The following is a 27610-nucleotide window of genomic DNA, read 5'->3' as shown; positions in this document are numbered from 1 at the left end:
GATTCCACTGCCCTCAGTCAGCATCAGTTCATATAAGTCTTTCCAGGTTTTTTCTGAAATCTGCCTACTCATCATTTCTTATACCACAACTTGTTCAGCCATTCCCCAATTGATGGGCACCCCCTCAGTTTCCAGTTCTTTGCCACCACAAAAAGAGCTGCTATAAATATTTTTATACATGTATGTTCTTTTCCCATTTGTATGACCTCTTTGGTATACAGCCCTAGAAGTGGTATTGCAGGGTCAAAGGGCATGCAGTTTTATAGCCCTTTGGGCAGAGACAAAACTTTAGCAGTTTTTATTTTGTCTTTTCTCCTGGATACTTTGTCGCATTCATTGGGGCTGTGTTATGCAATGTTCAAAACAGACTGGTCCTGGTCTTGCTTTTAAGGTGTTTACACTTTAGCAATTAATAGCAAACATTACAGAAATGAAATATATGTGGTACTTCTGGCTATAGGTAAATTTTACCTGACTTTCTTTTTCTGGGAAGGAAAGAAATAAACAAATGTTTTAAGTACTAATGTGCCAAGCACTTTGCTAAGTGCTTTACAAATATTACCTCATCTGATCCTCACAATGATGTTGGAAGGTGAGTGTTATTATTATCCTCAACTTGACAGTTGAAGAAACTGAGATATACAGATGTTAAATGATTTGTTCAGGGTCACCCAGCTAGCTAGTGCCATATTTGAACTCACCTAGCCACCTCAAAATATCTTATTTGCCAAATAATAACTAGCTGATTTTTTTGGTGTTTGTTGTGAAATTTGTTAGTAATTTGCAAACATATATATCTGTTGCTACATTTTTCAAAATCTTAGTGTCATTCTAGCTCTTCTGTCTTATATATGTTTTACATTTAGTAGAATTGAATTATATAGATATATATTCTGACTAGAGACCAGATTGGATCACAAAACATGTTCAAATGAAATCCATATACAGAAACAACAAATCTTCCTGTTTGAGTAGTACTCTTCAGAAGTTATTGATCACTCCCCTATCAGTTGGAAAAAAGCCCTTTTGAGCAAAGACTTCCAATATATGCATATTTATAAATTATATTCCTGTGTTAACATACATTACATTAATGTACATTATAAAACATACAAAAATAGAAATTAAAAAGGACGATAAAATGTACAGTATTTCTTTTCAAAATGTATTAATGACACTAAAACCTTTTTCCTTTCACTAAAGATATTGTTAATAATCTGTTTACTAAGAACACTAAGATTGGATATGCTTCACTGTTTTTTAAAATCTGGCATTTAACACTATGATAACACAATTCAGAGGTCTGGTTCAAAGTCCATTTCAGTACTTGGTTTTAATGGTTGATCTCACTGAAGAGGCTGCCTTGCTAAGCTACACAGACCAACAAGGACAAAAGTCTGTCACTGGCTGCACTCGTTGAATCCTGCTGTTCATTTTTCAGGGCCATATTCCAAGACAAAGATTTTTATTTAAATTCAGATAGCAGATTTCCATCTTCCTTGATGTCAGTTGTATTGTATTTTTTTAAATAAATAGATTCAAAAACAATGTGTGCAAACAAGTATATACAGGATGAATTAGAAATAATGAGCAGAGGGAAGGCTTTAAAATTGAGAGATCAGGAAAGATTTCATGTAGGAGATGGGGTTTTAAGTGGAACTTGAAAGAAGCCAGAGAAGCTGGGAGGCAGAGATGAGGAGGGAGAGCATTCCAGGGATGGAAACAGGCAGCAAAAATGTTTGGTAATTGATGTAGCTGAAAGGGCCCTGCACATGGCATCAGAAAACCTATGTTCAACTCTTAGTTCTGATGCATTGCTACCAGTATATTACTGGGCATTTCACTTCATAGCTTTATTTTTTAGTTTATTCACCTCTAACATGAGGACTAGATAATTTTTGAGGTCATCAGAAGTGCCCTGCTCCAAATCCGACATAGTATTAATCAAAATCTTGTTTTCTTATAGCTTTTCAAGCAGTTCTAATGCATCTCGTTATCTCTTCATTCTAGAATTCAATGTAGTATTTTTTGTCTTGCCATTTGAATGTCATTAAATGTCTTGCTGAAATCCCAATTTACTACATCTATGACATTTTTCTTACTGCTTTATCAGCCTTATAATACTCACAAAAATGAAATTATTTTGGCATGCCTTGATATAAGCAGTCACTACCCTTTCTGAGTACTTGTAAATGATCACTAAAACATTTAGTTCTTTGCTGGCAATTAGCACTCAACTTAGATATCAGTAGTTATAAAGTCCTAGATTCCCAGCTTTGAAAACTAGGAGATTTTCCCATCTCTACCTGTTCTTCAGGCATTTTGTAATTTTTCCTATTCTTCAAGTTTCCTTAAGGAGTACTAACAGTAGTTTGGTGATCAAACCTGTAAAGTCATTCAGCCTCCTCCCAAGTAATTTATGTATTCCTGGAGACAGACTCACCAAAGTTAGATATATACTTTCTATCTATACATTGACCTTGGACTTCAGTTCTTTCTCAACCATAGAGAATCTCATTCTCCTAATAGATAGAGAAGATGGAAGTAAATAGCTGAATAATTTCAGCTTTCTGTTAAGTCATCTCAAATACTGATATAGAGTATAAAAGAAAACTGGGAATTTAAAGCCTCATGTAAAAATTTAAAAAAGAAAATGTTTGGTATTGGGAGGTGGAATGTCTTATTCAAGAACCAATGAGGAAGCCAGTGTTACTGGATTGCTGAATACATGGGGGCAATGTGAGATGTCAGAAGACTGAAAAGGAGGGGGCAGGGTGGTAGACCAGGTTATGAAGGTCTTGAACACCAAAGAGGATTTTATATTTGATCCTGCAGATGATGGGGAAACATTAGAATTTATTGGATGGAGTGATGTGGTCAGACCTTCACTTTAGAAGGACCACTTTGACAATCAGAAAATGTCAGTCTGCATATTAAATATTAATAAAACTTTTTCCTTATTTTAACATAAAGAGCAAATGTTCTAATTTTCTTCCCATATTTCAGTGGACCATCTTTCCCACCCTACTTTGGAGGCACTGGAGAGTATCTTCAAATAAGTGCAAAGTCCTTTGTCTCCTAATAACGAGGAAAAAAAATGTGTTAACACTTAACATATGTAACTATGTTAACACTTAACATAGAGTAGAATTCTTTTTAAGTGCAGTCCAGATTTCTGATTTCATTGACCTGAAGGAGCTGCTATACTACCCAAAGATGTACAATTAACTACATATGAGAATCCCATGACTCATTTCAGCTCACTACTTTTAAAAATAAACACAGATTAGACCTAGAAGGGACCTTAATTTGCTCATCGGTAGAACAAAAGGAGCTGGACCAGAATTCTGAGGTTGTGAGAGGTGACGTGATTTGACCAAATATCCTTTTGTAAGCTGTTTTGCTATGGAAAATGAGAAAAACTAGACTAGCAAGTATCTTATTTTGCTCAGTACTGGACCTAAGCTAGCAGGGATTTGGTCTGAGTCAGGTCCAGTTTGTTGTCACAAAGGTTAGTGGCAAAACCAGAAGTGTCCCCAGGTCCTCCAGGACCAAATCCAGTAGTCTTTCCAGGTCACCACATTATCTACTTCATAGTGCTTTTGGTAAACCGAACCATCACGTAATGGTTATCTTTTCTATAAAACTCTGGACTTATATAAGACTACTGACTCATCTTCAACACATTCTCAGCTGCTGTTTTTCTGAGGATGGATTGACAATTTCCCTACTTTCAAGATTGGTGGTGTACATTTGTGAAAGTAACAAACTGGAATTAGAAATATATTTAATGCCTGTAGAACATTAAGTGCTTGTTGGAGTCCTAAAATATTTATAGGAGCTTGCCCAGTTTGAATAATGCTGAGATTGGGGCTGATTTCTGTTCCTTATTCAAGAAGCCACAGATCCCCCTTGAAGTAGTCGTGAGAGATATGTTCCAGAACCTCTAAAGGGGTATAAAGGAGGCATTAATGAAGTGAGACTAACACCCTCTCCTATAAAACATCCTTTTGTGCCCCTGTAATAAGAGTGGTTGAAATGTACTTTGGGCATGACATGTATTTGATCTGTTGAAACTTGGTGTGAAGGCTACACTCAAGGACCTAGAAGGCAACATGTGGCCTTGAGGCTGCAGGTTACCTGCGCCTGGTAGAGTCACAGTTTTAATAAGCAACTAAAGCAGGATTTGAACTCAGGTCTTCCTGACATCCATCCCAGCACTCTTCTCATCATACCACCTAACTACCTTATGAATGTCTTGGGCAGAGCTACAGAAGAGGGAGAACACAAGGCCCAGTTAAGAATAGTGTGTTGGATCTGTGTAAAATAAAACTGCATATTAAAGTTTTTAATGAGGTAAATTGGGGTCATGTTATGACAGGGCTTGATTGTCAAATGAGTTTGCACTTTATTCTGTAGGTGGTAGGGGGTTACTGAAAAATTGTGACTACATAGATTGGCATTATAGTGGTGGGGTATGTGTGTGTGATGCATCTCACTATAGTGTGAATATGCTATATAGTGTAGTGAGAGGTGTGTGTAAATGCATCTCATTATAGTGCCTATATGTCCATATACATATATGTATGTGTGTGTTTAATGTTTAATAACCATTTCTGCAAGAAGGAAAGCTGTAAAATCCTGAGTTTTCTCCACATAGACATTAAACTGGCACAAAACAGTTTTAGAAGGCTGCCCATCAAAAACTTCAAAAAAAGAAGAATATTATTACTTTGCAAATAAGTGACCTTTAAAGGAAGTGAGATGTAAATGCTTTTTATTTTTCTATAGCTGTCTCATGATAATCATATTCCATGTTCACATAATACTTTTAAGATTTATTAAGTGATTTCATTATAACACAATAAGGTAGGTTCTGTCAGTAGTAGCATCTCCATTTTATTAATGAGGAAACTGAGATTCACATTGTTCAAGGAACCTGCGTGCTGCATGCGACTAGTAAGTCATAGAATGGAAATTGAAGCCAGGTCCTCCATCACCAAAATCAAGTGTTTTTTCCATCTTTGCCCTACTTTGCTATTGTTCTTCATTTGTGCCCAACTCTTCGTGACCCTTTTGGGTTCAGGTTTTGTTTTGTTTTTTGGTAAAAGATAATGGAGTGGTTTGCCATTTCCTTCTCCAGCCCATTTTACAGATGAGAAAACTGAAGTAAATATGGTTAAGTGACTTGCCCAACTCAGAAGTATCTCAAGAGGCCAGTTTTGAACTCAGGTCTTCCTGACTCCAGGCCCAGCACTTTTATCCACTGTACCAACTAGCTACCCTTCCCCTACTACCTCTAGAGAAATAAACTTTTAAGCAAATGATTATGAAGACCTCACTTTTCTATACATCTTCCATTTTCCCATATTACTGTAAACATGAATTTGCCCCTCCTTTACCCTGATTGGACAATCTTTACAGCATTTGATTCCGTACACTTGTCCACCTTTTCTGGCTGTGGAAGCATCTGCACAGTGTCATCCTTTCCCAAGTCACACTGTTTCCCCTGACTGACTTCTTACAGGTCATGTGATAAACAGTGTTTGGTTCTGCTTTGTGTCCCTCAGGAGATGGCTGCCGCCCTTCCTGCATTGTGGAGCAGTCTCTTCGGAGCAGTCGGCGTCTTCTACTCTTTTAGCAACAATGTTTGGTTTGGATGTGACTCTAGGCTATAAGAATGTTGTGAAAGTTAGCAAACTGTCACTTTAAAAGTTTGTCCAGCTCTCTGATTTCACAAATGTAGGGCATTTCTGTTTTCCTGCTTCTGCTTCCACTTGCCTATTACTTAGAATCTTAGAGAGGTACCTAAGGCGTGTACATGGTCAGTCATACAGGAGGTATATGGCAGAGGCAGGCCACCCCCACTATTGACTGTCTGTACCTCCTCTCAAGTCTTTTCTTTGCTTTGTTAAAAGGGTACTCTCTTAAATTTTAATAAGTTTATTCATATTTCTTGTTATATCTGTGAAGATAATAAAGATGGCTCTTTTCCAAAAGTGACCAAATAGTCCATAGTATTTTAATGTTCATTGATGATTCTGGCTGTATTTGGATGTATCAAGTAGTGCATATAGGTAGAAATGGTAGTTTTATTAAGCAGGTCAGAATTGGTAACGTTTGGACCTTTGATTGGCCCCCATATCTTATCAGTATGTTACAAATGTTTATCAGATCAGCATACAATAATCATTCAAAATGAAAATTTTGGAATTGTGCATTTTCAGTAATTCACAGTTAAACTAATTCTACCTCTTGAAGCAGTCCTGACCTGCTCACTGAATTTTAAGGGACTTTACTAGAGAAACACCATCTTCCAGTACGCACTGGCAACTGTTCAGTATCTTGTAGTCCTAAAAAGTTACTTGGGGCTCTAAAAAGTTAAAGTAAGTTACCTAAGGCCACACAGTCATTATGTGTCAGAGTGAACCTGGGTCATTCTGACTCCTCTTGGTAATAAAATTGAATTTTTATAGGCACAGCTATCTTCTTAAGGAACTGAGAAAAAGTTCTTGGGGGCCACTGGAAAAAAAAAAGCCTAAGTATTACATTTTTTGATTACTTAGGATTTGAGAAACGTCCCAGATGGCAATTAAGATTAATAACAGCATGGGGGCGGCTAGGTGGCACAGTGAGTAGAGCACTGGCCCTGGAGTCAGGAGGACCTGGGTTTGGAACCGGCCTCAGACACTTGACACATACACACAAAAAAAATCTAGCCGTGTGACCTTGGGCAAGTCAACCCCAATTGCCCTACCCTCCCCCCTCCAAAAAGCAAAAACAAAACCAGAAAAAGATTAATAACAGCAAAGTAAAGGTGTGGTTTTTTGTTCATTTTACTGAGTGTTGAAACTGAAGTTTAACATTTGACTGTGAACAAGACAACCAATAGCTCTATCCACTTTTGGAGAACTAGGTTTTACACCTTTGAGGACATTGAGAAAAAACCTCAAACTGAAAAATTGGATCATAGAATTTAAAATCTGAAAAGCCCTTAGAAACCATCTAGTTCATACCCAAAGGGCTATAAAAATATGCATACCCTTTGACCCTGCAATACCACTCCTAGGGCTGTACCCCAAAGAGATCATAAAAATGGGAAAAGGACTCAGGTTTACAAAAATATTTAGAGCTGCTCTTTTTGTGGTGGTCCAGAACTGGAAATTGAGGGGATGCCCATCAGTTGGGGAATGGCTGAACAAGTTGTGGTATATGAATGTGATGAAATACTGTTGTGCTATGAGAAATGATTGTAATGGTAATGGAAATCTGAAGATCTTCCCTGCCCCTTGGCCCTTAAACCTTTGGTAGGCTTAAGTGAATCTGAGAATCTTCCCTAATTTGAAAGTAGACTCTGCTCCCTAATAGGCTGAATGTGGTCACATGGAGCCTGTGATGGGAGGCTTGTTTTTCAGGAATGCCCACACCTTGTTACTTTGTGACTGGGCAGTGGGTCAAGAGGGTTGTGACATTCTCTGATCCAGGAGAAGGCTGTATAATCGCTGATGTCAGGTTTTGCTTTGGGGCTCACTTTGGGAAGAATTATGTGATTTGGCCAGATGAGACTCTGGGCAGGCATTGAGCCCCCTGGCTTTGAAAACCCAGATGTTGGTGCTTCCCTCTCTGGTAACTGACTAGGTATGGATGTAATGGTCAGGCAGCCAGAAGCCTGTCTGCTTAATTGTGTTATTTTCTGTTTTAACTTCTGTTTGTATTCTCTGAAGTTCAGGGTGCTGACTTTTCCCTCTGAACTAGGTAAATGATACATGTTTGATTGATTAAAGTAAGATTGTTAACCCACTTTGAGTTGCTTTCCTTTAGAAATGCAGATCTAAGAACCTGTACTTGCAGCCATCCTAGGTATGTTAGGGTGCTTGCTGCTACAATGATGAACAGGCAGACTTAAAAAAATTCTAGAAAGACTTACATGAACTGATGCTGAGTGAAGTGAACAGATCCAGGAGAGCATTGTACACAGTAACAGCCACAGTGTGCGATGACTCATTTTGATAGACTTAGCCTTCCTCAGCAATGCAAGGACCTAAAATAATTCCAAAGGACTCAGGATGGTAAATGCCATCCACATCCAGAGAGAGAACTGTGGAATCAGTTTGCAGAGCGAAGCAGACTATTTTCTTTTTTATTTTATTTTTTCTTTCTTATAGTCTCTCCCATTTGTTATAATTCTTCTGTGCAACATGACTAATGGGAAAATGTGTTTAATAGGAATGTATGTGGAGAGTCATATTCTATTGCATGCCCTCTTGGGGAGGGGAGGAGAAAATTTAAAGCTTATGGAAATGAATGTTGAAAACTAAAAATAACTTAATAAAATTTTTAAAAAAAGAAATCATCTAGTTTATTCAGGTTCAGTCAAGAAATCATCAAGATGAGGAAACTGAGACCCAAAGATGTTAAGTGACTTACCCAGGATTATATAGCTAAGAAGTAAATTTTTATATGATGATTTAAGATTTACAAAACTTATTACAAATATTTTTCAGTCATTTTCAGTGGTGTCCTACTCTCTGTGACCCTGTTTGGGGCTTTCTTGGCAGAGAGTAGAGAGATTTGCCATCTCCTTCTCCAGTTCCTTTTTTTTTTTTTTTTAAAGCAATAGGGGTTAAGTAACTTGCTCAAGGTTACACGGCCAGTGCTGAGTATCTGAGCCCGGATTTGATCCAGGTCATCCCGACACTGGAGCCAGTGCTCTTACTCACTGAGCCACCTGGCCGCCCCTTCCAGTTCCTTTTATTTATGAGGAAACTGAGGCAAATAGGGTTAAGTGACTTGTTCAGGGTCACACAGCTGGTTAGTGTCAAAGGCCAAATTCGAAGTCAGGAAGATGCATCTTCCCTGACTTCAGGTCCTGAACTCTTATCTACTGTGCCACCTACCTGACCCAAATATTACTTCATTTAAACTTTATAACCACCCTGAGAAGGAGGCTCTTAAGATCCCCATTTTGCATTTAAGGAAATTGAGGCAGATGGAGGTTAAGTGACTTGCCCAGAGCCACACAATCAGTAAGGAAATGAGGCCAAATTTGAACTCAGATCTTACTGACTGCAGTTCCGGTGTCCTGTCTTCTGTGCCACAGTGTCTCCACAGCTGCTTAGTCAAAGAAGCCAGTATTTAAACCCCTATTTTCTAACTAGGGACTTGCTGTTCCTGACACTGAAGGAGATTTAAGACTATGTTTGATAATACCATGTGAGCTCCTTTCAGTAGAACATGAGCTTCTTGGGAGTAAGTACTATTTCGTTCATCATATTTGGATCTCCAGAGCCTATTATATCATACCTAGTATGTAGTAGGCTCTTAATAAATACTTGCTGGTTGATTGATTGTTCGTATCAAATACAGTATTTGTAAACTACAAATAAATGATCAGTTGCACAAATAAGTTAAATGTATGCTACAAATGAACCTTGCTATCTTAGTATTACTATAGTAAGTACTCAGAGTACTTCGTGTACACTTAGTATATACAAAGAGTATACTCTTAGTATACTAAGTACTTCCAGAGTGCTCTCTGAAAGCTGGGTGGTTTTATTCTAGTCCTAAATGGATGGTTTCTAAAAGTTCTGTTCTTGCCTTCTTACATCTCATTGTTTGGAATCTGCTATTTGTTCCCAATAGGCGTACCTATGTTGGCAGCATGCCTGGTCGTATAATCAATGGCTTGAAAACTGCTGGAGTCAACAACCCAGTGTTCCTGTTAGATGAAGTTGATAAACTGGGCAAAAGTCTGCAGGGAGATCCTGCTGCCGCCCTGCTTGAGGTAAGACTTGGAAGGATTCAATCTGCAAATCCCAGCTAAGGAATGTAGAAGGTAAGAGATCAGTCTCAGAGAGTACAAATTTTGTAATAAAGACACCATATATGCTTTCGTGCAGGTGCAAGGGACAAATTTACATAAAGGAAAAAGACGTTTCTCTTTTCTTCATGGGTCCTGTATTCCTAGTGCATTTGACCTCGATGACATTTAGAGTTTACACAGCTTGATTCACAGTGAAGCCTGAAACCACCAGGCATCTAAATGAGCATGACCTTTACTTTCACTCACTTCTTTTGCTGAGTTCTAAACAGTTTATTATCTGTTCCATTTGCATTGTGGGAAAATCTTTTTCTTGTCTGACTTGAGTCATTCCCTAAATAGCAATCTAAAGGTGGTTTGTTCCAAGGACTGTCATTAATCTGGTGAACTCAGAGTCTGAGGTGATGTAGCAGTCACAGAGGGTGACTCACAAAATGAGTTGGGGTAGCACTGGACTGAGCCACACAGCTGCTGAACGCTGACTTGTTCTTTAATAACTCTTTGTAGACACCATTATTTTTCCCCTAGTTAACTTGGAAGAACCATGTCTTTTGACCTCTTACCCATAGCCTAGAACAGTATCAGACCTTAGTTAAATGCTCATTAAATAAATAATTGATCAGTAAGGAATAGCTTTTCTTTACTGAACATTCTGGTCTTGGAATAGTAACATTAATGACTTAGGAAGATTTTAAAATATGCTGATCATCAACATTATAGCTAGGATATGGCAGGTACTCAAATTGAGTTTGTAAAATGAGAGTTTGGTGTTGGCCAGGAGTTTATCTTTGCCTCTCCCGTTTGTTTTCTCGATTATATTGTAATCATGTGGTCGGCCTAGATGAGGAAGGACTTTTTATCTGTTCTGTAAAACCCCAGTTTGGACCTTTTTTTTTTCCTTAACCACCATGAGGCAGCGGTTAGGTTATCTAGGTCCCTGCCACAAGGACTGATTTCCTCTGTATTTCTGTACAGAGTGACTTCGTGGCCCAGGAGAGGTGGGTACATTGCAGTGGAAGAACACCAAAGTGGGAATTAAGCCTGGCTTCGGGTTCCTCTTCTGTCCCCTCCTTAGCTGTGTGGCCTAAGCCCTTCACTTCTCTCATCCCCAGCTTTTTGTTATGTAAAGGGAGGGAGTTGAAATGGGTGACCTCTGAAATCACTTCTAGTAGTAGATCTGTGATCCCATTCTTTATATAACTATTAAAAAATCATGTCATAGTTTATTAAGCACTCAGGTCTCAGCAAGAGTCTAACTCATACTGGGACATTATGTTGGTCTGGTAGGTGTTTCCATTATGTTATCATGCTCTGTGATGCTGTATAGTACTTGAGGGGGATATTCCAATCCTGATATATTTAAAAAGCACTGTTTGGGGCAGCCCTAAAACCAGCCCACTGAGCATTCTCAAACAGCAGGTGCCAGCTGAGGCCCCAATGCAGGCAGGATGGCCTGTTTATGCAGGTTCATATGCATCCCCCTGATACAGGGAAAGAAGCTGCTGCCCTTTTGTGCCAGGTCATCTTGTCTAACACAGGAATCAGAAATAAAGGAAGTCAGCCTCTAAGTGTTTAGTTAAAACTGAATGTTATATGGAACCACACATTCATCACATTTGAAATTGTGTTACATGCGGACATCTTAGTGGTGAAATTGAAATTGTTACTGTATCCACTTTAATCACTACCTGCTTCTGATAATCAGGAGCTGTCAAAAATAAAATTAAAATTTGACAAATATTTATTAATAAGTGCCATAATTTTGTGATAGATGCTAGGGATAGAAAGACAAAATCAGATTTAAGGCATTGCTGGCGACACTCAAAAAAAGGGCAAAAACACAAAAAGCTTCCCTGTCCTTAAAGAGCTAATATGTCAACGAATGGGTACATGCAAGATAATACAGAATATAAGGGAAAATAACCTTAGTGAGGAAAGCTCAAGTGTTTGGGGGTGGGGAGGGAGAAGGTACAACAGGGAGGTAGCAAGACTTCTTATAGGAGGTGGCCTTTGAACTGAGGCTTGAAAGGATCCAGGGAGTTCAGGAGGTGGAGGTGAGCCAGGGAGGGTATTCCAGGCATGGGGGACAGCCAATGCAGTTGACAGAGATGGGAGATGCAGTGTTGTGTGTTAGGGAGACATAGGCCAGCACTGCTGGACTGTCTAGAATGTACAGGGAGGGAAAGGGCATGGAAGGACCAGGTTGGAAGAGCCTTAAATACCAAAAAGAGAAATTTGTATTTCATCCTAGAGATAGTAGGGATCCACAGGAGTTTATTATTCAGGGAGGTAACATAATCGGATTTGTGCTTTAGGAAAATCACGCTAGCAGCTGTGTGGAGGGTAGATTGGGGTGAGAAGAGACGAGCTGTGGAACCCGCATTAAAGTCTCTTATAATATGTCAGGTGAGAGGTGAATGCCTGAGCTGTGGGAGACAGGCTAAGTGAATGGAGGGAAGAGATCACATGCAAGAGATATGGAGATGAAAATGGCAACTTACTCTGTCTGTGGGGTGAATGACAAGTGAGGATTTGAGGAGGGAGCCAAGGTCATGAACCTGGGAGACTGGGAGCATAATGGTTCCCTGTACGATAATAGGGAAGTTGGAAACAGAATGAGTTCTGTTTGGACATGTTAGTTTTGGGATATTCTTGGGGACATCCAGGTTGAAGTGTCCAATAGGCAGCAGCAGCTGTGGAATTGGAACTTAGGAGTGATCCTAAGACTGGATAGCCACATCTGGGAATTTTCTGCATGGAGACAATAATCCACACATGGGAGCTCTGAGATCACTGAGTGAAATTATATAGAAAGAAAAGAGAAGAAGGCGCATGATAGAACGTTGGAGGATACCCCACAGTTCAGCAATGGAGACTAAGAAGGAGCAGTCAGACAGGAGGAGAACAAGAGAGGGCTGTCATGAAAACTTATTATCTACTAAGAACTTAGACAGATTAGCCCATGAGTGCAAAGGGGATATCCTCACAAAATGCAGAGCAACATGGTAGTGGTTGTTTCCATTTGCTGGAAGAAGGAAGGGTAACTGGAGGCAATGGGGAAGGCAGGTAGTGGCTGGCCACCAGCCAGGGTCTTAGAGGAAGGGAAGATCTTAACAGGACTCTCTCCCAGACATGGTAAACGTGGCATGATCTGAGACTTAAAGGGAAACAGAAGAGAGGACAAGAGAACAGTTTGTCTGAAAGAGCTCAGGAGAAGATTAATATAAAATAATGTTGGAAAAGTCGGTTTCAGGCAGATTGTAGGAAGCCTGAAATTCCAGGCCTAGTTTGCACTTTGAATATTCAGGAGGCACTGAGGAGCCTCTGGAGTTTTGTTTTTTTGGGTTTTTTTAATCAAATCCAACCCAGCAAGCATTATTTATCCAGCACCTACAATCACAAGGCACCATGCAAAAGCCATCAAAGCCAAGTGCTTGCCACTCAGTAGTTCAGATCAAATAGTAATAATAACCTAGAATTTTCTGGAGGTTGGATTCAGGAGTGTGTATGGAAAAATCCACCATATCTTTAGCCACGACACTTGGCCATCCTGTGACAACTGGCCTTCCTCTTAATACACTTTACCTAGTTTATGGGATCCAGGAGGAGATGGATATGTCCTGGAGGTGAGACTCCTCATCGTTAAGGCTGAGTGAATTTCTAAATTAGCTTGCCCTGCTTCTTGCTGAGCTTCTGCTGAGCCAAAGTGTTTATACGTGCAGGCCTTGTCTGGTTCTTGTGCTTGTATGGGGTTACTGCTCAAGTAAAACAGGACGTCTTCCTATTTCCAGTTACTGTCGTCAACAAGGGAATATTTATTCTATATTTAGATGACTTCTGTTGAAAGTTAGTTGAGAGGAGATAAAAATGGCTCCAACTACTTGAAAGTAAGTGTTTGTAAGCAGGAAAATCAGAAACAAGTCTATAGGCAGGCAATTATGTTTTCCTGGGGCTCAGTCAGTTTGGTAGTAATAAAATATTGGATACAGAGATGTCTTTGTGTGTGTTTGAGCTCTCAGCAGGAAATTACAGAGCTGTTATTTTGCCCTAAAGTGTTCGTTTTGCATTAGATATATTAGATTTTTCCGTCTTTATAATCTGTGCAAAATTCAGATTTTGCTGTTAAATTTAAGTAAATCAGTAAAATAGTTTTAACTCCATAAATATTCTGTAAAGGAGGCAAGCACTGCTAATCGACTTTGAGAAGAATTTTTTTTTTCCAAATCTACGTAATATAGAGCTTCTCAAATAACAGTTACATCCTTAGTCTGCATAGAATTTCCTTTTCTGAAAAAGTGAAATACACACCTTAACACTCAAATTGTGTTAGTAAGTATATTAGCACCTGCTGTCTATTGTACCCCAGACCCTCAACATCTTGTTTTCCTCACCTGGGATAGTCTAGCTTGAATTATCAGGAGAGAGCCAAACCAGGGAAAGTTAAATTTTTAATTCTTCCAAACTAGTCCTTAGATTAAAAAAAAAAAGATTCTATTTAAATTGTCCCTAGCTTCTTAACTCAACCATCTGCCAGGGCCCTAGATAAGAAAGTATGCGAACTACTTTTGTTGCCCTTCTACCTCCCTTTCAGAATCTCTCTCCTGCCTTCTGTCTTCTCTCCTCTGATCCCAAGAGTGATGAACTAAGTCACGAGTCTTGGGTGAGTCCTGGCTGTAGTGCTCAGTACCGGGCACCCCCCTAGCCCTGGACTATTCCCTTTGCCTCTAAGTTTCCATTTCCTATTTGTGAAATGAGAGTCAGGCAAATGTTAACTGTTTCATAGGAGTTACTTTGAAGGAAAAACATTTTATAAGTCTTAAAAATGCTTAAAAAAAATAATAATGATATAGGGGAAAGAACACTGGACTTTAAAGTCACTGAACCTAGTTTTCAGTTACAGCTTTATTTCTGGTCTAGGTGTTTGGGACAAGAAACATAAGGGGAATATTCTAGATGACTTCGAACGCCTCTTCCAGACCTAATCCTTTAACCAGGGATCCCCATACTGCCCTAACCTATATATATATTTTTTTAATATTATCCCTGTCAAAACTCCCTTTCCCTTAGAATTTTTCAGCTAGATGATCATCTGATTAAAATAATTCACACTTAGGTATGGTAGCACCACTGCCCTTCATTTTGTACACTTCTGTTCTTTAAAAGATGATTTCTTCTTGTGCAGATCATAGCCCACCTCCAGGTTCTTTGTATGGGCTGTAAAGTTTATGAAACACTTTCACATACAGTATCTTATTTGATCTTCCAGACAGCCAGATGAGGTAGGTAGGGAAGCTACTATTATCCCTATTTAACTGGTTAAACTGAAACTAAGGAATTAAGTAACCAGCCTAAAGGCAAACTTGACTCTTTGCTTCCTGGTCCTGCCTTCTGTGGGAGAGGATTTTGTTTTTAAAGTGAAGGTGCTTAATGCAAATTAATTTCATAATTGGTGTTCTTACCTATTCTTTTTTGGAAACTTTACATAAGGGTCATACCTTATTGTCCATAGTGCTGAATAAATGAAATCTTACTGTATTTTTTTTTTAAATACTAAGTGCCCAGATTTTCACTTGAATTTTCATCTTTCTGTACGCTCTTGCAGATTACTTTTCCTTTAAAGGAAGCTTCAGAAGTAGGCCTCCCAATTGTTCTCCAAACAGGAATGCCATTAACAAATGCTAAGCTCCTCCTCTGGGACCTGCTCTGCACCTGATTCTCTTGGGAGATCTGAGGAGAGACTGGTAGATTGAGAAATGCCATTAGTAGTTCCCATGTCTCTGATCTGACTTTACTCCTAGAGTACAGGAAGACTTTCCAGTAATGAAATGTCTTTGACAATTAATGTTGGCTATAATAATAGTACGTGAATTATATTACATTACAAAAGCATACAGTCAGCTACAAATTTGATATTTAGGTACCTGGCCAACCTAATCATATGATTGAAAACCATAATTTCTCATTAGGGGACCAGACTGTGCAAAAACAAGTCTAGAAAGATTTACTGTCCAGTTCTGATGAAAAGTTTGCCTTTAATATGTTGTAATCATAGTTCTAAACCAAAATGTTGCTTCTTTTTTTTAGTGAGATTTATAGGGATGAAAATTGAATGTTACCATTTGCTTTCTCTTTACCTAATTCCCTAATGTATGCTTAGGTTGGGGGAGAGAAAGTAATTAATTATGAGCACTCTTAATGAATGTAGTTTGTATCACTTAGGACAAGGAATATATTCACATTTTAATGGAAAGGATAAATTATCTTGACAGTAATGCAGAATTATTCAGTGCTTGCTTAGATCGCTTTATAAGTAACATGAAAGATGACCATAGCCCCTAATCATATATTTGGAAATAAAAAGCACAGAAAAATGTTAGAGGAGAAAAAGAGTTTATTAGGTGAGAAAAGTTAAACGGTAGTAAATTTGTATGACATGAACAGCTGACATAGCTAGGTTTTATAAAGCTTTATATGCCGTGTTTCCCCGATAAGACCTATCCCGAAAATAAGCCCTCCCCTTACTGTGTAAGATTCCTCTAAAATAAGCCCTCCCCCCAAAATACGCCCTATTGAGATTGCTACTGTACCCTCTGTATGCACCGTATCCCCCCCCCCCGTGAAACGCACGCCGCGCTCCGAGCTGCATCCAATCAGAGCTGCAGCAGTGAGCGCGTCATCCTGTTCTTCCCCAGTGATTTGCTTATTAAATAAAGGTACATTTTTTTGTTCACATTTACCTGTTTATTAAAATTGCTGTCAATGTTCATTAAAATAAGCCCTCCCCTGAAAATAAGCCCTCTGGTGTTTTTCTGTCCAAAAAAAAATTAATAAGACAGTGTCTTATTATCGGGGAAACACGGTATATATATATATATATATATATATATATATATATATATGTATGTATATAAAGTTTTCATTTGATCCCAATAACAAACCCTATAAAATAGACACTAGAACTATTAATATTCCCATTTTATAGAAGAGGAAATTAAGGCTCAGAGCTGAAGTTACTTGCCCATGATTATACAGCTGGTAAACACTGAAGACAAAATTCACACACGGGTCTCCTGACTCTTGAGTAGGGTACCCTTTCTACTATACCACAACAAATAAGTTTTATCCTTTAGTCAGTTTATTTCATTAGAGGACTGCAATACCTGAAAAATTAAGATACTTTGGGGTCATTTGGGCCGACAGTGCTTTTGTTCAGTTGTTAGTCATTGTACTCAGAGGCTGTAATAGATCTGGAGTTTAGTCTTGGCTCTGCCGACATACCATATTGGTCCAAATAGTGGCAATGCTTTCTTCCTCACTGCTCTCTTGTATTAAATCAGTACTGCTTGTAGTCAGTGTTACTTTTCAACGTATATCTGTGTTGTGTTTTCCATTCACAGATTTCATTTTATGACTATGACCTGTGTTTTGGAACAGCCACGTATTCATGCCATTGGCAGTCTAAGGCACATCAGTCAACCTACTTCTCTACATAAATAAAATGGGTATAATGATATCTACCTCACAAACGATGCTGTGAGGATAAAATGAGGCAGTATATTTAATAACATTGAAGTAGCTGGGCTTTAAATAGTAAGAGCTATTGAAATTGTGCTTCCTATATCTGGAACCAACTTTTAGAGGATTTGTTAGAAGGCAATTTGGTTTTAAATCATAAGTTTAAAAGGTTTTGCCTTTTAGCAAACTGCTTTGGGTAGTGATGATGAACCCTGGCAGTGTGTGATTTGAATAAGCAACCATTCAGCACACAAACTGTAGGCCTTCCTTGCATTTCTTTGGGGGATCTAGTCTATAAAGGCTTTTGTTTCAGTATAATTCCTTCTCTATAAGACAGTGTTTTCCAAGTAAGAAAAAGCAATCATTTTGTTGGGGTTTTAATTTGTTTTGAATTTTATCCCTATTGTATCTCTTCTAGCTGAGAGGCTGCATGATGTAATGGAGAAAGCATTGGTCTTAGTTTTAGAGGCTGGAGACCTGGGTTCAAAACCCACCTCACTTACTAACCTGGTTACATTACAGACTAGTCACTTAAAACTCTCAGAACTTCCATCTCCTCATCTATACAAGAATATTAATACTTTAAGTGCCTAACTTAAAGGAGAGTGCTTTGCAAATTTTAACTTGTGATGGAAAGGTGATTGTTATCATTAAAGTTGACTCTGAAAATACAAGGGTAGAATGGTTTTCTGTGGTTCATCTCATCAAGTATTCTGTCATATGAGTACAAAGTAATGGGAACACCCAAGGGTGCCAGTAATGGAAGTGTCCAGCAGCCCCTAAGTGTCACAGATTGCAGATGATTATCTGGAAAAACACTTGGAGCTAAGTGATATTTGGTCACCTAACTGATGCCAGTCTTGATGAAGCTTTTCCAGTATTAATGTGAAATAATATTCATTTCATAGTGGCTGTGAGCTGCTGGAGAGGCAGTATTCAATGCCTTTGCCAGGATAGCTCTAATAGGTGGCTTCAAGTTAATTTAATATTTGCCAAGGTTAGTGTTTGCCTGGATGAGCCCAGGGGTGGGATGGTATAACATGTCCTGCAAATTTCCAGTTCTGTTCATTTCTCTGGTATCTTTAGAGGAAAATCCCTGCCAACAGCAAGTCTGCTAGAGTAAAAATGGTTCTTTTGAATTGCTTATATTCCACCTACGCAGGATTAAATCAAGAGCTCTGGATTGTCCTAGCAAAAGTTCCTTCCTTTTTTCACTTAGGCTTTGTAAAATTAGATTGCTATTCTCTATTCTTTGCCTTTGCTTTCCTAAAGCACAGATATTTTGATACTTAGATAGACATTAATGGCATTGTTGATCTTTCATACTAGTACGTTGGGTCCTTGAGCTGTTAGATCTCTGATAATTGAAGTCACTAGGTTAATCTGACTATTCTTATTTTTGTTGTATTTAGTTCTGATTTTGTTGTTTTCTCATATGTTGTATTTGGTTCTGACCATGTTTATCAACTCCAAAATTCCCATATCTGATCATAACATTCATCCTTCCCCATGCCTTACAAGCCCTAACCCTGTTCTTTATCCTCATTATGACCTCTACTGCCTCCACTCCCCACCCTACCCCACCCCGACCTTGCCCCATCCCTTTTTCAGATTATCTGCCTTGGCTGTACACTTATCCCTTCCCTATCTCAGCCTGTTGACGAACCAATTCAACTTGACATTGCCCTCTACCCTCGATTCTCTTGCCTCCTTGTCCTGTCACTGATCATACCTCACCAGGACCCGTCCTTGGATTACTCCTACCAGCTGCCTTATGTGCTGCTGAACATAAGGGCTAGAGGAAATCACAGAACTGTGTTAACTGAGACCACTGCAAATTTATGTTAGCTGATCTCCTCTGACCTCCTTGGAGTTCCTCAAACATGATACTCCATCTCTCATCTCCATGTCTTTGCACGGGCTGTCTCCCGTGCCTGGAATGCTTTGCTCATTCACCTTTGCCTCTTTTGCCCAGACTTCCTTCAAGATTCCACCGGTGCCATCAGTTTCAAGGGCTCTTTCTCAATCTCCCCAGCTGCTAATGCCTTCCTGTTTCACATTATCTTCCAGCTACTCTCTATATCTTGAATGTACCTATTTAACTTTTGTCCCCCTCATTAGAATGTGAGCCACTTGAAAATAGGGAACTTTTTTCCCCCAGTCTCCAGTGTTTAGCATGGTACCTAAACATATAGTAACCCCTCAATAAATGCTGTTTGCCTTGATTTGACTATGACTGTAGGGGAGTTAGTTATTATACCTATCCAGAGTCTCAGCTACATATTGAAAGTCTTGGCTTTACACACCTTCTTGCGTGCAAAACGTGCCACAACCTGCTCACTCCCACCAGGTCTTTAAAAACAAAAGTGAGAGATATGTTTTCTTGTTCAGTAAGTGTCCAGTATGCCAACAGAAGGTAGAAAAGCTAGAAGGCATTTATAGTTATTGATGTCTGTGGCTTCTTTTTAGTCCAGCATGAGCCTCCCAACAAAGACTTCATGTAACATCCACTCTGAGCAGAAACTGAAAGAAAAATGACTCAGCTTTCCTGTTAAATAAATAAAGCGTAGTTGATCAAAAGTTTTAAATCTCTTCTTGGTAGATGTTACTATTTTTTTTTTTTTGATGTTTTCTAGCAGGACATTTTCAGGTCACATTCCACCCTTTAGGAGCACACATGGAAAGTCACCTGATCTTGAGTTTAAAACCTTGTTTTTTTAAGTGGCAGTTGATATAGAAGAGAAATGACTGTGTCTGAAGTCAGGAGAGGCCTTGGTTCAAACCTCACCTCCAAGGCTTATTAGCTGATAATAACTAGCTTGAGCAAGTCATGGAACCTCTCTAAGCCTCAGTTTCCTTGTCTGTAAAATGAGAATAATCTACTTGTGGTTTTGAACACGTAGAGTCATTATGAAAATCAAATAAGATAATGTATTTCAAATAGTAGTTAAATGTAAGTTATCATTTTGTTATATTGTATTAGCATATTCATTAGGATATATTTGCCAGTTTACCCTCAGTTAGAGTTATCTTTTATTTTCCCCCTCACTCCACCACAGTGTGGCAGAAAAATGTTTATAATTATAGTTCATACCTCCTGTCCAAGCATTTCTGAATACTTTACAGATCCACCTACCTTCTTGTACCATTTAGCATAAGAGGTGTTAGCTTCATTTTATGAATTGCAGAACAGGTCCGGCAGGATTAATGACTTCATAGTCACATGGTGATTCATTAGTAGACTTGAGATTGAAGCCTGAGGCCTGGCTTCAGTTTTTGTGTTCCAAAAGCTAACCTTATTACTTAGAAGGTCAGCAAAGATGTAGGTGATGGGGTTACTCCATGTGCTGTTTGTGTTTGTGGTTTGAATCAGATGTATCTTATCAAGAGTTAAGTTGTTTGTGTTGTTCATTCTCTTCAAGGTCTTGGATCCAGAACAGAACCATAACTTCACAGATCACTACTTAAACGTGGCCTTTGACCTCTCCCAGGTCCTTTTTATAGCTACTGCAAACACGACAGCTACCATCCCACCTGCTTTGTTGGACAGAATGGAGATCATCCAGGTGCCAGGTAACCCTGATGTGTGAATGAGACTGTCAGGTGTCTGTGCTTCATGACTTCAAGCACATACTCCTTTGAAAGGATCATCTGTCTGGGAGTTGATTAAGGAAGTTGATTTGGCAAATTTCAGTAGTTTTGAGTTTGCTTTCAAATCTGATCTTAAGTGGTTTTTTAACTAAGAAAAAAAAAAGTTTCTTTTCCTAAGTATGTTGCAAAATCCATGGCTGATCAGTTGGGTGCTTTTCTATAAACATATACCTTGAGACCCAACCCAAGAGGCACTTGGGTATGTATCAGTTTTATAAGTTAAAACTTACAAGATTTTATGCCAAAATATTATGGCAACTTATTATTTCCCTTTTATCCAGTTTCTAAAATCATAGACATTAGAGGTGAGAGAGGATGAGTTCATTCCTTTAGGACCAGTGCTTGGAGTTTGCTTGTCAGTTTAACTTATTAGGAATACCAAGTGAAGGGGCTTCTGCCTTTCCATTCCTCTGGAAGTATCCTGTAATCTGCTTCTCCCTCTTAAGGAGGGCTGTTTCTAATGGGCAGCTTAATTTCTCCTTGGGTAATTTTAAACTCATTGTAGAGCCTCTACTTTTTTTGTTATTTGGGCCCCTCAAGTATTTGTAGACTGTTGCTTTCTTCTTTTAACTATTACTGAACTGTGGAGGATATGATTTCTGCTCCCCTCACAGCCTAAGATTTGTCATAGCAAAAATAATTGCAAGATGTAAAAGGTATATTTTAATATAAGGTGGACACAATTGTGTTTTGTTTTTTTGGGATTTTTTGCTCTTTTGGAGGGCAATTGGGGTTAAGTGACTTGCCCAAGGTCACACAGCTAGTTTTTGTGTTAAGTGTCGAGGCCGGATTTGAAGCTCTATTCACAGTGCCACCTAGCCACCCCACAATTGTTTTTTCTAATCATCTCTTATGGCCTGTAGGCTCCTGTATTAGTTAAAATACATGGAAGTGATGATGGGTGGCCAGGTTAGCCGTGCATGTTTATGAGACAAAAATAAAGTAAATGAGACCAAATTGCCTGGGATCTCCAAATTAAGGCAGAGACTCCATAAGACATACTGCTGTGAAGTGAAATACCCCGGACAGCTGCTGAAGAGGTGGACAGATGATGTCAGCTTTCGCTTTTGGCAGGTTTTGGCAACTTGTTTTCTAGTTTTTCTGCTGTTTCAGTAACTTCCCTTTCTGTTCAACAGATGCTCTATCAATTCATATTTTTAATCTTGGTTTGTAAAAGAAGGCTGTACATCATTAAGGAGTTCTCTACTTCAAGGGGAGTTGTGTCTGCAGGCTTTGAATGGCAATGTAAATCTGTTCACAAGTGCTATACATAATTTTTGTAATCTTCTGGACTATGTATCCTATAGAATAGTAAAAACTCATTTGGAGAAGACTTACCCCAAATTCCTTATTGTGTATATTATTTCCAAGAACATTTAAAGTGTTAGGTGAGGTTTATCTGGTTTGGTCATGGAGGGGGAAAGTGTTTTGTTTTGTCCTTTGGCTACAGTTTACATTTTTCTCATTGAAGTTTGGGGAAATAGTGGGTTTTTTGTTGTCAATTTTTAGCCTTAGATTCAGAACCAGGAGGTCACAACCTTTCTCCATGCAGAGATTCTTAACAAGTGGTCAGCCAGACTCTGGTTGAACACTTCAGTAATAGAGAATAGCCCATTTCATTGTTGTGCAACTCTTGTTTATTCAGTTCTAGAGCATCAAGCCAAACACGTGGGTGAGAGGGACTTACCTTAGAGACTGAGGGAAAATATAGATAGAACACTGTGGTGGGTACAGCTGACATTTCAAGAACTAAACGTTAAATCATTCCAAAGGACATTAAATATCTAGCTTGTTGTAAAAGATACCACAGATGGAATTCTCTATCTTTGTGTTTGGGGCTGAGTTTGAAATGATCCATAGGAGTCAAAGCTCTATCTGCAACCCATGTATACCCTTACCTCGTTGACTTGGGACCCAGTGTTTATTTGGAGTTCATAGTTTTATTTTTATGGAGTTTTATCAAGTAAGCAATAAGTGATGTTAACCATTCTAATATAAATGATAGGGAAAAATATACAAGAAGAAGAAAAAGTTTTCCCCTCCTCGTTTGTGGGGATTTTCTTCTTTGACAGATCTGTCACCCAGATAGCAGAATGCTGGTAAATGTGGAAAGATTGGAAATTGCTACAACTTGTGGTTCAGAGAGTTCATTTTCATTCTTCTCAAGGTAAATTTAGCTCCCATTTTGAAAGCCCTGCAGCAAATATGTAGACAGAGCCCTAGACTTGGAGCCAGGGTACCTGAATTTATATCCTGTTGCTGCAGCTTACAACCTGCTAGACTTCAGTAATGTCACTTAACCTTTTGGGGTCAGTTCTTCATTTATAAAATGAGGAAGTTGTACCAGATGGTCTCTGAGATCCCTTCTAGTTCTAAATATTCTGTTGGTGTGATCCTATGAAATAGCTTCTTCCAAAGGACCTTTATATATGGAAACATTTATCACAGCTCTTTGCTGGTGTCAGGGAGTTGGAGATCGAGAGGATCCCCATCAGTTGGGGAATAGATGAACACATTATGCCGTATGGTTGTGATGGAATGTTGTTGTGCTGTAAGAAGTGATGAGCAGGACGCTCTCAGAAAAAGCTAGAAAGACTTACATGAGCTGATGCAAAGTGAAATGTACTGTGGACAAAGTAAGAGCAATGTTGTAAGATGATCAGCTCTGAATGACTCAGCTATTTTCCACAGTACAGTGACAGTACAAGACAGCGCTGGAGGACTTACGATGAAAAATGTTGTCTGTCCCCAGACAAGGAACTGATAGCGTCTGAATACAGATTATAGCATAATTTTTTTACTTTCAAAAAAAAAGAAAGAAATAGCTTCTTCCAAGTTGAGAACCAGTTGAGTTTTGCAGACCTGCTGAATGCATAAAGAACATGACACTTTGTATACATTCTATGTGGACAGGTACCAAACGGGTTTGTTCCTTCTGCAGGGTATACACAGGAAGAGAAGATAGAAATTGCCCACAGGCACCTGATCCCTAAGCAACTGGAACAGCATGGGTTGACACCGCAGCAGATTCAGATTCCTCAAGTTACCACTCTTGACATCATCACCAGGTAAACATCCTTTGCACCAATATTCATTTGTACTTTTGAGTCTGAAAAGTAGACGATTTCAGTGGAAACCCACAGCTGCCATTACTCGCTTTCAGAGTAACAACTAGAGAGCTGTTTCATCAGCTGTTTGTTTTATATGGGGTTTAGTATAAGGCAAAGATTTATTGGAAGAATATTTTGGGAATCTTTCCACAGCTAAGAGTTTATGATGAGGTTTCATTTATTCTACATTTGCAGTGGAGGGAATCAAACCACAAAAATCAGCCATGCAGAATGTAACTTTGGACCATAATTCTTGAATAAGACTATTACTATGTTCCATGTGCTCCAGAGCACAGTCATTTAATGTGGATCATCATTCTGTGGAGCTTCTAATGAGGAAGGTGATTTGCCTCCCTAGTCTCTTGAAAGCTAAAGGATTCTATTTAGAAATGTAAAAATACCTTAGGGCTTCAGATTTTGAGTACTCATCATCATTACTTCTATGATAGACTTTAAAGGGCAGGGGGAGGGGGTGGAAAGATAGGGAAAGAGAGAAAAATCCCCCACAAGAGTATTGCTCATATGAATTTGTGTTAGACCAGGATAGGAGGTAGTTTTTAAAGTTTGTTGCCAGGTGCTTAGGTCTGTGGCAAACAGTACTTAAATTGTCTGAGAAGTGAATTCTTTAGTCTGATTTATAGATTGCCTGTTTGGATGGAAAATGTAACTCTCCAAAGAGTTTCTATCGACAGTAGCCTCTTATAGCTTGCCTGGCTCGCTGTTTCAGATCCATTGCATCACCCTGCAAACTGTGTCAGACTGCCAGGCACTCATTTTGCAGGCTTTTTTCCCCCAAGTAATTGCTGTCTCAAATTATGTGAAAAGTTTCTTCTGCATTTGGAATCTTTTGCTTTCCAAATAGTTTGGCCAGTCAGACTGCCTTTTCATCTAAAGCATCCGTGTTAATGGAAATATTTTCTAGTTCAAGTAAAAAGTCTATGTTTGAACTCATCTAAAGAAGCAGTAGGAGTGAGCCTGAGCTCGGAGTTCCCTTTTTCCCTTCTCTGTTTTGTGACTCTGGCCACCCCTAGGAAACGAGATATTTCATATGAGAGCCTTCCAACAGTGCTGCGGTGTTGGAGAATACCAGGGACGAGCTAATTCTTTCAGCAAGTCATGGAGCCACTCTCTCAGCTTCTCTGTCTCTAAAATGAGGGTGATGATAGATGAGAGAATATGTCCCTAACTTGCTAGGGAGCATAATCACTGTTTGTAAAGCATTTCTTAGTTACTGCCTTTGGGAAAACTTTAAGTAAGTACCTTTGATGTGGGGACCAACTCAGAATTGTAGATCGTTCAATATTGTGTGCATTAGAAATTTCTCTCAGTAGTTTTTAACTTCTTTCCGGAAAAAAAAAAAGCAAACCCATGTTAGACATGTGGTGCCTTGGACACATTTGAGATGTTGAATAGATTATCTGATGTGGAATATATCTGGTTATTTTCATGTTGTCATCCCCCTTTAAAACATAAGCTCCTTGAGGGCAGGGCCTGTGAATTTTGTGTTTTGGGGTTTTTGCCTTTCTTTGTATCTTGAGCACTCAGCACAACAAATCCCTTAGACATAGCAGGCACTTACTAAATGCTTATTAATTGATACAAGGTAGTAGGATTTGAGTTTTCTAAATTTTTTGGCGTATTAGAGTTTTGAGGTTGGAAGGAACTTCTTAAGTCATTTAGGTCAACCTCCACTTAATATTGGAACCCCCTTTACTGTGTCTAGGAAGTAACCAGCCCTTGCTTAAGAACTTCCAGTGACAGAAATTTAGTTTGAGTTTTTTTTGGGGGGGTAGGGGAAAAGTGAGGTGAGTACGAGTGGGGGTATGGGTATGTGTGGATGTAAGGCATTTCTTTTTTGGATGGATATAATTTTTAGAAAGTTTTTCCTTATGTAGAGTCAAAATCTTCCTTCTTCTAGTTCTGTCTTCCTAAATTATTGTTTCTACCTACCTTCTCTGTGATGGCCTTTTCAGGTATTTTAAGATAGCTATCATGGCACCATGTCTTTTTTTCATCCAGGTATATCACTTGCTCTTTTAGCATGCTTCATATAGCATGGTTTATTCAGATTTAATTTTTTCTTTGTAGTCACCCAAACAAACTCCAGTTTGTCATTCTCTGTCTTAAAATGTGGTACTCATAACTGAAGATGATATTCTAGATGCGGTCTAATCAGAGCAGAGTACAATCATTCTGTTACCTCCCTTGTTTCAAATGCTTTATTTGTATAAATTCACCCTAGTAGTCAGAGTGTGTGTGTGTGTGTGTGTGTGTGTGTGTGTGTGTGTGTGTGTGTTAAGAACACACATCCTATTCTTTGGTTCGTATTGAGCTAGGGTCTTTTTTATATGAACTGCTATGAAGCTAGCTTCTTCCTTTCTTATTCCCTGCCCTCAACCCTCATCTTGGACTTAATATATTTAACTTTTTTTAACCAATATAAGAGAGGTTGCTACAGAGACAAGGCAGACCTGGGTTAAGTTCCAAATCTGAGGTACTGATCTTCCATGGTAGAGGGAGTTTCCAGTATAGATGAAATCAAAGGTTCAGTCCTCTGATATTAGCTATCTTTCACAAATTTGTGTCATTATAAGTAGATGATCATCCATTTTGTGTTTTCATCAAGGTCATAAATAAAAATATTGGCTAGGAAGTGATACGTTGCTAGTTACTTTCCTTCAGATTTTTTTAGATGGATTTGTCACTGTCTCACAGTTGTGAAGCTGGTGACTGCACAGCCCCCCCCACCCCCGACTTCAATCCAATTCACTTGCAAGTCACGGCATCACCTTCCTGATGTCATGGGCCTCGGCAAAAATGAAGCACAAACAACAACAACAATTTTCTCCAGCAGTCAGAATTAAAAAACCAAGCCCGGCCCCTTCTCGTTCCCTTTGATTGTCGTCCACATCTTTGCATGGTCCTTTTCTAGGGGATCCATACAACATTGCTTGATTAAAAGGAATGGTAGCAGAGGTAGAGGAGAGAACATGACTTGGAGTCTTGACTCCACTGTCTTTGTGAACCTGGGCCAGTCACCAGCTCTATTCTGTGCCTCAGGTGCTCTTCTATAAAGTGGGGTCCCTTTGAGATATGAATTTATCATTCTACTATCTCCTTAACCTTCAGTGATGTTTAATATAATCATTCTAGTTTGTGAATCATTCTCCTGAGTGGAGAAGATGGTAGTAAAATAGAAATTTAATAGTTCTGCTTTCTATCTGTTTTCTGTTAATAACACACTGTCTTTTCTAAGCAGTGGGCCTATCCTTTCTATATTCTCACTTCAGATCTTTCAAGGGATTTTGTTTTCCATAGCATTTTCTTTAGGAACTTCAGGTCATTCTGGACTTCAGCCTTCCTGTTACTATTCTTGTGGCCTCATGCTGCTCTTTCATATTTATCATTAGTCATCCCTTTTTCCTGTCTCTTTTATATATGAGAGAGAGAGAGAGAGAGAGAGAGAGAGTGTGTGTGTGTGTGTGTGTGTGTGTGTGTGTGTGTGTGTGTGTGT

At 38.9% G+C, this 27610-nt stretch overlaps 1 protein-coding gene across 1 annotated transcript in view; it reads left to right on the top strand.

Annotated features, from left to right (window-relative positions):
- The window catches only part of LONP2 (lon peptidase 2, peroxisomal), a 125630-nt gene that overhangs the window by 45228 nt on the left and 52792 nt on the right, over positions 1-27610 (top strand). Inside the window, exons 8-10 of the mRNA XM_069082548.1 lie at positions 9643-9784; positions 20758-20908; positions 23928-24054. Of these exons, the coding sequence (XP_068938649.1) occupies positions 9643-9784; positions 20758-20908; positions 23928-24054 (420 nt within the window). The remainder of the gene's footprint in view (positions 1-9642; positions 9785-20757; positions 20909-23927; positions 24055-27610) is intronic.

Source organism: Petaurus breviceps, unplaced genomic scaffold (assembly GCF_028583685.1).
Source record: "Petaurus breviceps papuanus isolate PSGF00001 unplaced genomic scaffold, PetGlider_PUasm1.0 171, whole genome shotgun sequence".
In the NCBI taxonomy this organism is placed as follows: Eukaryota; Metazoa; Chordata; class Mammalia; order Diprotodontia; family Petauridae; genus Petaurus; species Petaurus breviceps.
This window is presented reverse-complemented; position numbering and strand designations above follow the sequence as displayed.